At 36.5% G+C, this 15,077-nt stretch overlaps 1 protein-coding gene across 2 annotated transcripts in view; it reads right to left on the bottom strand.

Annotated features, from left to right (window-relative positions):
- The window catches only part of LOC125661394 (mucin-17-like), a 32,986-nt gene that overhangs the window by 2,659 nt on the left and 15,250 nt on the right, over positions 1-15,077 (bottom strand). Inside the window, exons 8-17 of one of the 2 annotated variants that reach the window (XM_056146410.1) lie at positions 14,805-15,030; positions 12,983-13,084; positions 11,744-11,827; positions 11,080-11,467; positions 7,928-8,210; positions 5,158-5,385; positions 4,517-4,593; positions 4,094-4,198; positions 2,795-3,009; positions 418-582 (exon numbers count right to left, since the gene is read on the bottom strand). In XM_056146410.1, the coding sequence (XP_056002385.1) occupies positions 418-582; positions 2,795-3,009; positions 4,094-4,198; positions 4,517-4,593; positions 5,158-5,385; positions 7,928-8,210; positions 11,080-11,467; positions 11,744-11,827; positions 12,983-13,084; positions 14,805-15,030 (1,873 nt within the window). Of the gene's footprint in view, positions 1-417; positions 583-2,794; positions 3,010-4,093; positions 4,199-4,516; positions 4,594-5,157; positions 5,386-5,527; positions 5,929-7,927; positions 8,211-11,079; positions 11,468-11,743; positions 11,828-12,982; positions 13,085-14,804; positions 15,031-15,077 lie in introns of those variants that run through there. The other variant, XM_056146411.1, reaches the window with a different exon arrangement.

The following is a 15,077-nucleotide window of genomic DNA, read 5'->3' as shown; positions in this document are numbered from 1 at the left end:
GAAAACTTTCAAATTTACTTAATTTAGTAAAAAATGCAATTGTAATAGAAAGTAATCTGAAAATATTTAAAACCCCTGCTGGACTCAAATCAGCATTTTCACCGACTGAGATACTCCGCGAGGCAATTAAATCTCAACAGAATATACAAATATTGTTGATAGTTATGTTTCCATTCATGCTTTAAAAGAAAGTCTGCCATGATCACAATGTGGTATACCTCCTTATTAACTCTCACAAATACAGACTAGTGTATATAGAAAACCCTATAGGATGTAGTCGACTTTCACTAGTAACATAACTAGTACTGCCATCTTCATTTGTTGCTGAGGGCAGATCTACACTGCTGTTGTAACATACCTAGAACTGCCGTCTTCATTTGTTGTTGAGGGCAGATCTACACTGCTGTTGTAACATACCTAGAACTGTCGTCTTCATTTGTTACTGAGGGCAGATCTACACTGCTGTTGTAATCTAGTGCAGCTAAGATGTTTCTTGCTCTGTACACATCAGGAGTATATGTCAGCCTTTCTGATGCATGCATCCAAACATGGTTGTTGAAGATTTCAAGGTTTGCTGTACTCCTAATAAGAAAATAATGATGCACTTGGAAGATTATTTCTAGCGTGCTTAATACATGATAAATTCAAACAAGGTGTCACGGGTTCCATGCTTAATAGAAGATAAATTCAAACAAGGTGCCAAGGATTTCGATGGTGACCCAAATACTACAAGTAACAAAACCTACTAGTTGTGTTCCTGGTATGTTTACATGATGATTTATCTGACATCTAAGTCCATCTTTTCTTTCTTATTAGAAGTGACAATTGCAAACTTTCCTTATTTTAACAGATTTTTTCTTTTTTATCTGAAGTGACAATTGCTAGCTTTCATTATTGTAACAGATTTTTTTCTTCTTTCTCAATCAGCCAAGTTTGGTGATCACTACATCTCTAAGATAATTAATACTAATTACCATAACCAAAACCAAATTCTGCTCTTCAATATCTTTACAATCATGTTATGGGATAATGTTCCAAAACATTACTGAGATTTTATTTAGTCTAACTGAATACATGTTCTTGCATGAATATAATGGTTTTGATTGAGTCCTCCATGTCTGTTGCATAGAGAAGAAGACTTATAAAACTATAGCCACATATACATATAAACATGCTTATTCAAACATACATGTACTCATAACAAAGTTATATTTATTCCCATATGAAGAGATTGATTGATTGTAAATTGTAACGTCCCTCTTCAGAATTTTTCACATATACGAAGGCGTCACCATTGCCGGTGAAGGGCTGCAAAATTTAGGCTTATGCTCATAGCCTTTGAGCAGGGAGGGATCTTTATCATGCCACACCTGCTGTGAAACAGGGCCTTGGCTTTTGGAATCAAATACGCAAAGGTGATGTACGTATAAACATAGGTGTCCTGATCATGGGCAGTCCTGAACAATGCCAGTTTGCTGATATCATCTCCACAAAGCATTTCCAGTGTTAATATGAATTCCAAACTATCTTGAGACAACCCAGCTTACAGCATCCCAAGAGCAGTTACAGCACGCAAACAATCATTTTCCCTATATTTGTATGTAAAATTTTGACCCACCCACTTACTTGTGGCCCCATCCTACCCTCCCCCCCCCCCCCCCCCCCACACACACACATTTGAACAAACTTGAATCTGCACTATGTCAGAAAGTTTTTTGTAAATATCAGCTTTTCTGACTCAGTGGTTATTGAGAAGAAAATTTTAACTATAAATTTGTATGTAAAACTTTGATTCCCATTGTGGCCCCATCCTACTCCCAGGTGCCATGATTTGAACAAACTTGAATCTGCACTATGTCAGAAAGTTTTCATGTAAAAATCCGCTTTTCTGACTTAGTGGTTCTTGAGAAGAAGATTTCTAAAGATTTTTCCCTATATATTTGTATGTAAAACTTTGATCCCCCCTTGTGGCCCCATCCTACTCCCGGGGGCCATGATTTGAACAAACTTGAATCTGCACTATGTCAGAAAGTTTTCATGTAAAAATCCGCTTTTCTGGCTCAGTGGTTCTTGAGAAGATTTTTAAAGATTTTTCCTATATATTTGTATGTAAAACTTTGATCCCCTATTGTGGCCCTGGGGGGAGGGGAGGGGGGCATGATTTGAACAAACTTGAATCTGCAATATGTCAGGAAGCTTTCAGGTAAATTTCAGCTTTTCTGGCCCAGTGGTTCTTGAGAAGAAGATTTTTAAATAAACCCACCCTATTTTTGCATTTTTGTGATTATCTCCCCTTTGGACATGGCCCTTCATTTGAGCAAACTTGAAAGCCCTTTATCCAAGGATGCTTTTGGCCAAGTTTGGTTGAAATTGGCACAGTGGTTCTGGAGAAGAAGTCGAAAATGTGAAAAGTTTACAGACGGACGACGGACAAAATGTGATCAGAAAACCTCACTTGAACCTTCGGTTCAGGTGAGCTAAAAAAACACACTGTTTATCTGTTTCAATACATTGCATACATATGCCTTCAATAAAGAACAATCAAAGGATACCTTTTACGTTTGTGTTAAACTTTTAAGTATACAGTTTCTTTTTTCCACAAGTATACAACCAACCAACCAGCTAAAGTCAGATGGGACCTTAGCCATTGTTCATTTAGTCCCGCATGCATTACACTCCAAAACCGATAAAATTCAATGAAGGAGCTTCAGAGAAATGATAAACTATCTAAAGTTTATAAACAAGGCATGGAAATGGACTTTAACAGACACAAAATGAAGATTTTAATATTTACCTAAAATTAAGGAGGTAGTGTACATTTTTTAAGAACTGCTTGTCCATCACAATTTTAATCAGGGCGGTGTAGGCAGAAGTCCTCTTTTTCAGCCATTTTTTGTCTCTGTCCTCATCCAGTTCACCATGGGAACAATATCCTGGTTCTAAACTAGCATACGACGACACCCACTTATGTTTGTTTAGTACGTGGTGGGTCATTCCTACCCAGATGTCCTGTAAATTGGTGACCATCATCAGAAATGAAAATATAACTACCTCTATTGTATAATGCACTCATAAAATGTAAAAAAATATATATGTAAAAATGAAAAAGGTCAAGATAACAAACAGTGATCAAATCTCATACCGTAAATCTGGATATTTTTGCGGCGATTTATTTTTTGTGAATTGGAGTAAATAGTCTATATATTCATTTTTGTGTTTCTTAATTTTGCAAATTTATGTAAAAACATATTAAAAAACATGTGAAACATTATTTTTGAGAAAAATATTTTTGCGAATTTAACTGACTCGCAAAAACACTAAAAATTAATCGACAGCAAATATAAACATATTTACGGTGACTCCTATAATGAATACAGAATCTATAACAGGGCAAACACAAACCCCTTTGAAACACCAGAGGTGGGATCATGTGCCTAGGAGGAGTAAGCATCCCCTGTCGACCTATCATGCAAGTTCTGTATTTTGATCAGGTAAACGGAGTAAAACAAAGTTGAAATAATAAGAATATATTGATATAATATGACACAGAAAGCATTGTAAGATTGCTGCGTGTAGACATATGTCCCCCACTGCCGCAAAAAAAAAGTCCCAGTATAAATGCTCTATAACTCTTGTAACGTTTGTGAAATCAAAATTGCAGTGATCATATGGTGACTAAAAATTCTACAAAATTTGAACAAAATCTGTTGAGCGGTTTCTGAGGAGTTGCGGCCACAAAGTGTTCCTATAGTAAAGAATGTACAAATTCAACAAAGTCCCATAATTCCTGTAAAATTCGTCAAATCAATATGCCGGCACAATATGATAAACTACATAATGACTAACAATCCTACAAAATTTGAACAAAATCCGTTGAGCGGATTTAGAGGAGTTGTGTCCACAAAGTCAAGTGGGACGGACGGATGCACAGGTACCGGTATCTCTGTGTTCCTTTCTGCGTTACAATGGGGGACATTAAATGGGTGATGGCGAGTTCTTTTCCCCTGACTACTAAATCATATCTTTATGGGGAAAGGTTCTAACTCTAGCTGAGAGACAGCCCTCTTTCCTTTTATGTATAAAAAACACTTACTAGAAATTCTTCATGTGAACTCGCAACTTCACAGCTGTACCAAAAATGTTCGACTATATCCTTGCACCAGTTTAAAAGGTCTTTGCAGCGTTTATCTTGACCAGCCTGCAAAATTGTGAATGGTGCAAATAGATCAGTACTTAAATTAATGATCAGTTCATTTCACAGTGAAACATTCCCAGATGTATAAAATGTGTTAAATTCATATAGATAATGAAATATCAAATGCTTCCTAATCCAAAATATCTAGTTTATAAATATTTGTTAATCCAGACACTTTGGTTGTTAATCTGAGCACTTTGATTCCAGACTTTAAAATGATGAACTTTATATTTTATAGTGAATTCTTGTTAAAGCGGAAACTTTAGCTCAAGACTAAAGCCACACTTTATTCCCATTTGCAAAATGATGTTAGATATTTACCGCAATAATTTTTTCCCTCAACTCCTTTGCTGCTTGCCATACATCATGTGAATGTCTAATGCGAGAATACTGCTTTTCTGCATACAAAGGAAATATGTCTCTTAAAAAACCCTTTGCTTTAAATTCATAACAAACATTTCAGAAAATTACAAATAGTACTTAAAGCAGTCATTGCACAAAATTAGTGATAAATGTACATATAATTTAGGGCTGAAACGATTCACTGAAATATTGATACTGTTCAATATAAATGTTGATTTTTAAAATCAGGTTTGGTAAAGTACATCAGGCTTGACCTATACTTAATCTTTCTACATGCACAAAGGACAAAATGGCATCCAATAACAGTCAAACTGTCATTCACCACGAATCTGATGAGTTTTTCTCTGGAGTCATTATTGCTTTCTTCTGTAAAATTTACCTTATTGAAAATATCGAATCATGGCATAAGTATTGCAATATGTATTGTATTGTGAAGGAGGCGTATCATGAAGGGGGTGTATCGTGAAGGGGGCGTATCGTGAAGGGGGCGTTATCATGAAGGGGGTGTATCATGAAGGGGGAATATCGTGAACGGGGCGTATCATGAAGGGGACGTATCGTGAAGGGGGCGTATCGTTTCAGCCGCGTCAAATACTCACTCATCAACTCATCAACCTGCGGATGTACATCAGTAACCACTTCTGTTACATAAAAACTATTTCTAATGTCTTCCAGAGCTCTCTGAAAACACACTTTTTCCAGATCAACTTTACGAGTGTCTCTCTTGTCAAGTGTTTCCATAGCAATTATTTTTTTACTGTAATTTTCCATCATTGCATATGTACAATATTGATCACCATTCCCAGGGCTGCACAGACATCCGCCCCCTGTAAAATCAAAGTACTGAAAATACTAAAACAAGATGAACCAATACAAAATATCTCAGAGATACCCTCTGTAAAATAAAATCAAGAACCTTAATCAAGGTACGCATCAAATATCAAAAATGCCTCTAAGTATTTACACTGTACAGATTTTCACCCCCAAATAAAATCTTATTTCAAATTTTAGAAAACTAGTTTCAATGGAAATACATACTATTAATCAGAAGACTTCAATTTATATCAATATTAACATCACCTCCAGTATAAATCCAAACTAGAAAACTGACACGGTCAGCAAGGGACCCACTGAGGGTTATTAGAGGAAAGTGACACAGTCAGCAAAGGCCCCGCTGAGGGTTATTAGAGGAAAGTGACATCTGTATTTGATATAGCAATGTTTGGGGCTGGTATATATATGTTAGAACTAATACAAGATGTACTGTGAGCAATGCTCACTAAGAATACCCCCCGCTTACCCCAATCTCCCAAAGGGTGTTGTTAATAGGTATAAATTACCTCTTTCCTGAGTGTCAAAATATGGTATGCCTTTGTGGAAGAAAATGAGAGATATAGTCTGAACACAAATCCATGGCATAAACCTACAATTTTGACCTTGAGATCAAAGGTCAAGGTCATAAAGAGGTCATGAATGTACATGACACATAGTCTCATGGTGATACACCCATGTCTTATGGTATGATTATGTCAAAACTCTATAATCAATTTTGACCTTGAGGTCAAAGTTCAAGGTCAAATAGAGGTCATGAAGGTACCTGACACATCGTCTCATGGTGATACACTCATGTGTCAAATATGGTATGCCTATGTCAAAGAACAAAGAAGTTAAGCCCCGGACACAAATCCACTGTAAAAAACCTTTAATTTTGACCTTGAGGTCAAGGTCATATAGAGATCATGAAGGTATTCGACACATCGTCTCATGGTGATCTACCCGTGTGCCAGATATGGTATGCCTAAGTCAAAGAAGAAAGAAGTTATGGCCCGGACACGAATCTGCACAGACAGACGGACGGACAGACAGACTCACTCTGACTCTATTCCTATATACTCCCCAGAACTTCGTTCGGGGGGTATAAATATTCAATGATATATTGGAATGCAAATTTGTGAAAATTTAAATTCCTTCTGTTTGACACACTCATCCACTCAAACACAACAGAGTGCAACTAAATCCTATTGAAATAGGGGATTCGAAATGGATAACTGGTAAAAAATGTGGTACATTCTATTTGAAAAGAATTATGAATTTGACATATTGATGTCTCGGAAAAGGAAATTCTGACATTGGGGGTCTTAACATTTTCATACACATTTGATAGACATGTTATACATTTTTAGAAATAGAAATCTATAGAATATGTCTTTACATATATAGGTGAGACAGATTCCATTATTCCTAGCAGAGACATACCATGTATGTGCTAAAAAAATTCATAAGCAAATATCAAAATACTCGAGCTGAAAATGTGAACCTTACCGTCAACAAGCGCAGTGAAACACGCCATTTCGAGATTTTCATCGATGAAAGCTCGGCAACAATAATGAATAAGGTACATTCATTTTGTATCTATTTTGTGACTTTCTTTATTAAAAGGAATAGTTCTCTAATGTGTAACGTGCATAGTTCAATGAAGCAGTTTCACTTTGCAACCAGCTACAAGAAATTTTATTTTGCATTCTGATCCCGGTCGAGAGTTGCTGACTGGCAATGACGTTTTAATTCAATATACATGTAACATCAAGCATCACATTAAAAAAACAAAAACAAAATATACACATACACAATGTTGAAGAGTTATTTTTTGCAAATTTTCTATTATCAATATAATTCATATCACAATTCAAATTGAATTATCTCCCTTAGACAGTGGTAAATAGATACAGTCATAATAAGATTGATTGATTGATTGTATCTTGCTTAACGTCTCTCGAGAGAATTTTTCACTCATATGGAGATGTCACCAAGACCAGTGAAGAGCTTCAAATTTAGGCCATTGAGCAGTGAGGGTTCTTTAGCATGCAACACCTACTGTGACACAGGACATAAGTCTATAGGTGTCTTCCTCTTATTGTAAAGTATTTCTTTACAAAATTTGAAAACTGTACGATGAAAACTGTTTTTGAGTTATCGTGTCACAAAGAAAGTGTTGACAGACAGATGGACGGATGGATGGACAATGTGATTACTATAGGGCTTCCCTAATAAAGAAAGTCAACATATCTCCCTCTTGTACTCTTATGACTAGAGATTTGGAAAATAGCAAATTTATTCTATTCATCTACATAAGTTCTTCAATTACGCCTTAGAGAATAGTTACTGTTCGGAGGAATATCAGCCAGTCAACAATTAAATATTAAGCAGTCAACATGTAAATATCAACCCGTGAACAAGTAAATATCAACCCGTCAACATGTAAATATTAACCAGTCAACAAGAAAATATCAACCAGTCAACATGTAAAAATCAACCGGTCAACAAATAAATTGTACATCTATTTTAACACTATTATTCACTGTCACATACCCAGCAGGACGACGTCTTTATCGTTAAGTTTCGTCCTCTCACTTCGTTGATGTTCGAACCACGTCTCCTCAATGGCTGGAACAAGACACTTCTGCTGAAGCTGTGTAAATGACGACTGACTTGGAAAATGAAGATGCAATAAATCTGCCATCCTCTTCACCTTGCAGAAATCATTCCCAGAGCAAAGAATTGCAGCGGTTATCATCAAGTCCCCACTCTGAGAGCCTCCACTGAGCAGTGGCTGGGAGCACCACCGATGTTTTATGTGTTTGTTTGAGCAAGACTGTAAGCATACACAGAAAATCAATAACCATCACTATCCACTCATACTACCAGAGCATTACGCTTATCCAAACAATATTTCATTTTGTGAAACATAAACTGATTAGGCAGCAGAAAGGGGCGAGATCAAATGGTTTTCCAGTAAAATTTTCAATTCAATTAGTTTTGGGGTGGGGGTAAAATCTCCTGCATCCAACATAAATTTTATTATAATACACAAATAATTTTCGAGTTAAACTTTTTAAACACTACTATTCTTTGTCAGTAAACCTTTTTTTGTTGCGGTACACAGCTATCACGTTGGTTTATATACCAACTCTTAAAACACAAGCAGATGCTGCAGCGCTTCAGCGGGAAGACAGTGAACAGGACTCATTGAATGTTTAGAAATAAAACTACATCTAAAACATTTTAATGAACATTCAACAGTAAAACATACAACTGCAACACCTTCAATGCAATATCTATCCATGATGAGAAAAAGTCAAGAAAATTATTTGACCTACTTTTAGCTCTAAAATAGGTCATGGGGCAACAATCAAGTTGAAGTGTGAACTGATTATGTATTTCTCTGAAAAGGAGGTTGTGACAAAATTTCAGGGAAATACCTGTATTCGTAAGAAAAAAAATCTGGGAAATTGTTTGACCTTCTTTTACCCCTAAAATAGGTCATGGTGCACCAAACCACTGGCAACTGAAACGCAAACTAAACTTATATTCCTCTGTGAGGAAGCTTGTGACTAAATTTCAGGACATTATCTGTATTTGTAACAAAAACTAGGTTTATCAACTAAATGATGCTGTGACCTTGAAAAACATTAGACATCCTCTGCATGGCATAAGGTGTATGTGTACCAAGTTTGACGGTCCTAGCCCAAATGATTCGGTCTGTATCCTGCCTACAAGGTTTTCCTACTAAGGGATATACAACAACCTTGAACTTTGAGAACAAAAGGTGTCTTCTACTTGGCATGAGGAGTATGTGAATCAAGTTTGACAGTCCCAACCTCAATACTTTGGTCTGAATTCTGTCTACAAGGTTTTCCTATCAACTGATACTATGACCTTGACCTTTGACGTTGTAAAATGATATACATCTTCCTTTCATCATAGTGATTAAATGTACCAAGTTGTAAGATCCTAGCTCCAATAGTTCAGTCTGTATTCTGCCTAAAAGGTTTTCCTTGTAATTGATACTACGACCTTGACCTTTAACCCTGGACCTTAAAAAACATAAAGCATCTTCCTTTCATCAGGGTTATCAAATATAACAAGTTGCAAGTTCCTGGTGCTTACAGTTCACTGCATTTTGTCTACAAGGTTACGACAGACAGACAGATGGAAGACACCATACCATAATACATCCCATCTTTGATTTGTTGATAAACACTAGAAAACATATACAGGTAAACTTCAATATCTCGAACTTGTTAGGACCGAAGAAAAACTTTGAGATATCCGAGGGTTCGAGAAATCAAAGTTCATGGATTGACGTTGCATATTGTTTTATATTACAGGTAAATAAACACACCTTTTAAAATCGGTAAAAGTTTTAGTTTGAAGTTAAGGATTCTTTCTAATATGTTTGCATTTGCATGCATATTGTATATTATTTTTACTTTATTTGACACTGCAACACTTACATTTTACGAATTTCAGTCGTTTATCATAATCAGCTATCATGTTCGGTTCAGTATTTCTGATACCCGGATTTGTGTTACGCTCTGTAAATGATAAACCGATCACAGTAATAATGACGAAGACGGAAACAGGAAGTATCGCTGCCTTGGATCCTGTGTCTTTTTCTACTTCTGTTATAGCCTGGAACTTTATTTCAATTTTATGAACTTTAAGATTCCTTTTTACACCACTGCCAGATAATCCCACTATCCCCTGGGTTGGATACCGGGTCGGATACCGGGTCGTTCGTTACATGTATATTGCTTATCAGATACTGAAGATTTTGAATTTTGGTGCTGATACTTATACTTAAAAAAACAGGACTTTTATTGTTTAATTCTTGATTTCTATATCCCTTTGATGTGTTTAGTGTTTACTTTGACTTGTAATAGCATGTGTAAATGTGTACTGCGACAAAATTAAACTCCTATTTCAGTACTCGCCCCCACACTGCTTGTTGAATTATCATGTCATCTTACATATAAATGTGTATTTCATGATCACCTCCAAACACCTAATCTGCATAATTAGATAAAGCTCCCATATAAACAGGGGCTAATAAGAAGTGATTATCGGCAATGGTGCCATGAAGCCCATTCTAGACTTATCAGAAACGTCCAACAGACCGTAAAATTAGCATAAAGGGATGATTTTGGACTTCATGTGTGAGGTCAATGAAGCGAGAAAATTCTTGGACTTCAGATACCACATGTGTTTTTAGCACTTGGGACCGTAAATCTACTTCGAGATAAGCCAGGTATTCGAGATTTTCGTGTTCGAGATACCGGGGTTTTTTAAAATCATTAATATAGTAAAACTGGCCGTGACTGTCGACTCACTTCGAGACATCCATGGTATTCGACATATCAGTATTTGAGATACCAAAGTTTACCTGTACCTGTAATCAGTGTTATTTAGTACTGTTGTGTTATTACAAGATAATCAATTTGGATCAACCTTCATCATAGAAAGTTTTGAGATGGGGGGGGGGGGGGGGGGGGGGGGGGGGGGGGGGGGGTGTCTTTGATGACAACTATGTGAATTAAATTTCCTATTAGACATAGAACTTTGGATCTCGCCCCTCTGCCTCCTTCTTACATTACGGTTCATTCACATCCTCCAAGTTTAAACTTACTACTCTACTTTACAGCTATGGAGGCCAGTTGTAAGTGTTTGTAAAAGACACTCACCCAAACCAGATACAATGCAGATGCTACATATCTTGTTGAAATTTTCACAGCTTCTGGACACCCTTTCACTAAACATTGATCATCAATCTTGGATTTAGCCAACATCAGCAGCTGCTCCTCAAACACTATCACTTTCTCTGATCTCAGTACCAGTTCTGACTCCTCCATTGTCAGAATCTGCATGATACCTGGAACTTTGACGTTTTCTGCTGCTTCTTTCTCTGGAAGTGACATTTCCCCCACTCTGTCCTCTGTATGTGACATTTCCCCCACTCTGTCCTCTGGAAGTGACATTTCCCCCACTTTGTCCTCAGGAAGTGACATTTCCCCCACTCCAAACACCAGGTTCCCTCCTGCTACATCCTCAATGTCTGTGTGGTCCTTTTCACTACAATTTCAGTACACTACACAGATGTTTGCTTCATATAAAACATTTACAAAGATAAACACACATACATCCACAGCATGAGATGTACACCATACACAACATTAATACAGTGTCCCCCACTATGATGTGAAGGGATAGTAAATAAAAGTCATTAATTATATGTAGATGTTTACCTATATTTTAATTAACATGATATATGGGACAGATTTCTAACAGACATAACCTTGTGCACAGTGTGACATACGGTATACATGTAAACAGAACAAAATAAGGTACCCTAAAATCAAACTGAGGTCTGGTGTTGAGTCCTCCTCCTCCTCCTCCTCCTCCTCAAAATCCTCACTGATTCTCACAATGGATCTTCAAAACAAAACAGATTTATATGTAATTTTACAAACTTCTTGCTTTATACTGCAACTGAAATTTGACATTTAAACAAAGTTTATTATATGATCCATGGTTTTCTTATCTACTCTTAGAATGATTATCAACAGCTAGTCAACACCTAGGCTGCTTCCAACCACCCATAAGGAACCCGAAGATCTCGTTTATAACCTGTTGTTTTAAACTCATAAGTATGAGGTTTCTAGCTTTAGTCGATGTGTGTATATATATGTAAGGCTTTTAGCTGTGTTTGATATGTGTAAATACGAGACTTTTAGCTGTGTTTGATGTGTGTAAATACGAGACTTTTAGCTGTGTTTGAGGTGTGTAAATACAAGACTTAGCTGTGTTTGATATGTGTAAATACGAGACTTTTAGCAGTCTTTGATGTGTGTAAATACAAGGCCTTTAGCTGTGAATGATGTGTGTAAATATGAGGCTTTTAGCTGTGTTTGATGTGTGTAAATATGAGACTTTTAGCTGTGTTTGATGTGTGTAAATATGAGACTTTTAGCTGTGTTTGAGGTGTGTAAATACAAGACTTTTAGCTGTGTTTGATGTGTGTATATAAATACAAGACTTTTAGCTGTGTTTGAGGTGTGTAAATACAAGACTTTAGCTGTGTTTGATGTGTGTAAATATGAGGCCTTTAGCTGTGTTTGATGTGTGCAAATACAAGGCTTTTAGTTGTGTTTTTTGTGTGTATATACAAGACATTTAGCTGTGTTTGATGTGTGTAAATACGAGTCTCAGACTTTAAGCTGTGCTTGGTGTGTGTAAATACGAGAATTTAAGCTGTGTTTGGTGTGTGTAAATACGAGGCTTTTAGTTGTGTTTGATGTGTGTAAATACGAGACTTTTAGCTGTGTTTGGTGTGTGTAAATACGAGGCTTTTAGTTGTGTACTATTAACACTCAGTTACTATGGGGAGAACTTCCAAGGAAGAATACCTTTCCTTTGTTCAAAATTGAACCCCATTAAACTATGGATACTTTGTGGCACACTTAGTTGAAATTGGACCTGCAATTTTGGGAAGGTGTTGAAAATGTGGAAAGCCCCCACCAGGCAGATAGGCAAACCTTGATTAGAATTGCTCACTTGAATTTCCAGCTCAAATGAACTAAAACTTGCCTGCCATTTTCTTTTTCGTCTGTTGAAGACATTTCCAACTTTGCATGTGGTTGAGGCTTCTCTGGAGGTGAAGTACTGGCAAAAACATTCTGGCATTGTTGGCTATTTCAAATAAAACAAGAAATACATGTATTGATAAATATTGTCTGATGTTCTGAATCACTAAATTCAACACTTTTATTATACGTGCGAAGCAAACACATGATTTCTAAATAACCTAAAGGGAAATGGTCAATAGACCTATTGTAGCATCTGATCAACATAATGCATAAGAATTTCAAGAAATTAATTTGTAAGTTATTGAATAATACAGTATATATTGAATTTTACGAGAGCAGTGCATTGTCAAGAGAAGTAGTGTATGTCACTATATATTGCTTAGGGCTATTCCAGAAATAAATACATGGGGGGGTCGGGAGGCACCTTTTGTATATACCAAGCACCCATAAAAAAAAATAAAAAATTACCCCATGACCCATCAAATTAATAAACTCATTTTACAATGACCCATCTAATAAAAAAAAAAAAACTAACCAGACCCACCACAAAAATATTTTTAAAAATGAAAACGGTACAAATCTCACGAGGTTTTCGGGACAAACATTCTAGTCAATGACGCGGTAATGCCTGTGCAACATTGTATCACAGTAGTTCTGAAGAAACGATGTCACATCAACAATCAAAGGCATCTATGGCGGGAATGTTGGAAAGATTGGGAGTCCAAACGATGCTATTATCATGAAATGGGTATGGATATGTTTTTCCACGAATCGTTCGTCTTCTAATGGAGCCCGCGCCCGGAGGAGGCCTCTATATCACCATCACACCGACTGATAAATATAACGCATCGGTACCCTCGTATAAATCAACTAAGGTTTGCCTATTTTTATTAGAAAACGGAATACCTATTGGTTTCAAAATATTCCCAAAATCGATGCACTGTAAACTGTAATAATCTACAGAACAGAGTTCGCCGCCATCACGTCCAAAGGGACCCTATTAAACGCGCCTCTAATTTGAAGAGTGTCGTAATGGAAAGTTATGCGCTGCAAAGAGCGACAACTCGAATAGTTCTATGTTACTTTCGATTTCGAAAGCAGCATTTCGAAAGCACGTTTTCAATTTTCCCTCCGACGTTTTGTAACCAACACGACAAGAGCGACAATAAAAATATTCTGAAAACTCAACACCCACGTAGCACAAAATAAAACAATAAAAACTACCCACTACCCATAATAAATATTTTATTAACAACCCCACCACGGACCAATTAAAATATGAAAAAATACGACCACCCACACAAAAAAATATCATTTGCCACCCGACCCCCCCATTTGATCATTTCTGGAACAGCCCTTAGAGGGTCTCTCTCTAATAAAAGGTCATTTCTTCTCATACTGCATTACAGGTTTTTCTGTGGGTGGAAATTTTTGCAATCCAAACCCTAAAAGTAGCAAATTAGATTAAGATTTTTCCAGTTACATAATACCTATCTATACCTATATGTATCAATATATATAATATTCATTGAATTTTTTCTCATTTTTAACATGTCCTAATGCTGAACATCTATAATTGATTATTACATTCATAATGAAATAATTGCAATGAAATGTTTCAGACTTTTTTTCTTCCATACATGTGACGAGTGTATCAGAATACCTAAACTTACTGATGATTGATGAGAAATACCTAAACTTACTGATGATTGATGACAAATACCTAAACTTACTGATGATTGATGACAAATACCTAAACTTACTGATGATTGATCAGAAATACCTAAACTTACTGATGATTGATCAGAAATACCTAAACTTACTGATGATTAATAAGAAATTCGGCAAGATCAGGGTTGGACTCGAGATTTAGAGCCTCACGGAGCTGATTCCATTCTTCCTTGACTGCTCCCAGGTAAATTCTCTGTTTCGACAGCCTCTTGTTTAGCACCGAGCGCCTCCTTTTACGTTCCGATTCTGACAACACTGAAGGTCTACCACGTTTTTTACTCCCTGTCTCTTTTTGTTCACCATTCCACTGGGCATCTGCTAATTTTAACAAAGATGTTGAGTGACAAACATACAATCACCACAGA

The sequence above is a fragment of the Ostrea edulis genome, chromosome 8 (genome assembly GCF_947568905.1).
Source record: "Ostrea edulis chromosome 8, xbOstEdul1.1, whole genome shotgun sequence".
NCBI lineage: Eukaryota > Metazoa > Mollusca > Bivalvia > Ostreida > Ostreidae > Ostrea > Ostrea edulis.
The sequence above is the reverse complement of the archived record's forward strand: the minus strand, read 5'-3'. Positions and strand labels throughout refer to the sequence as shown.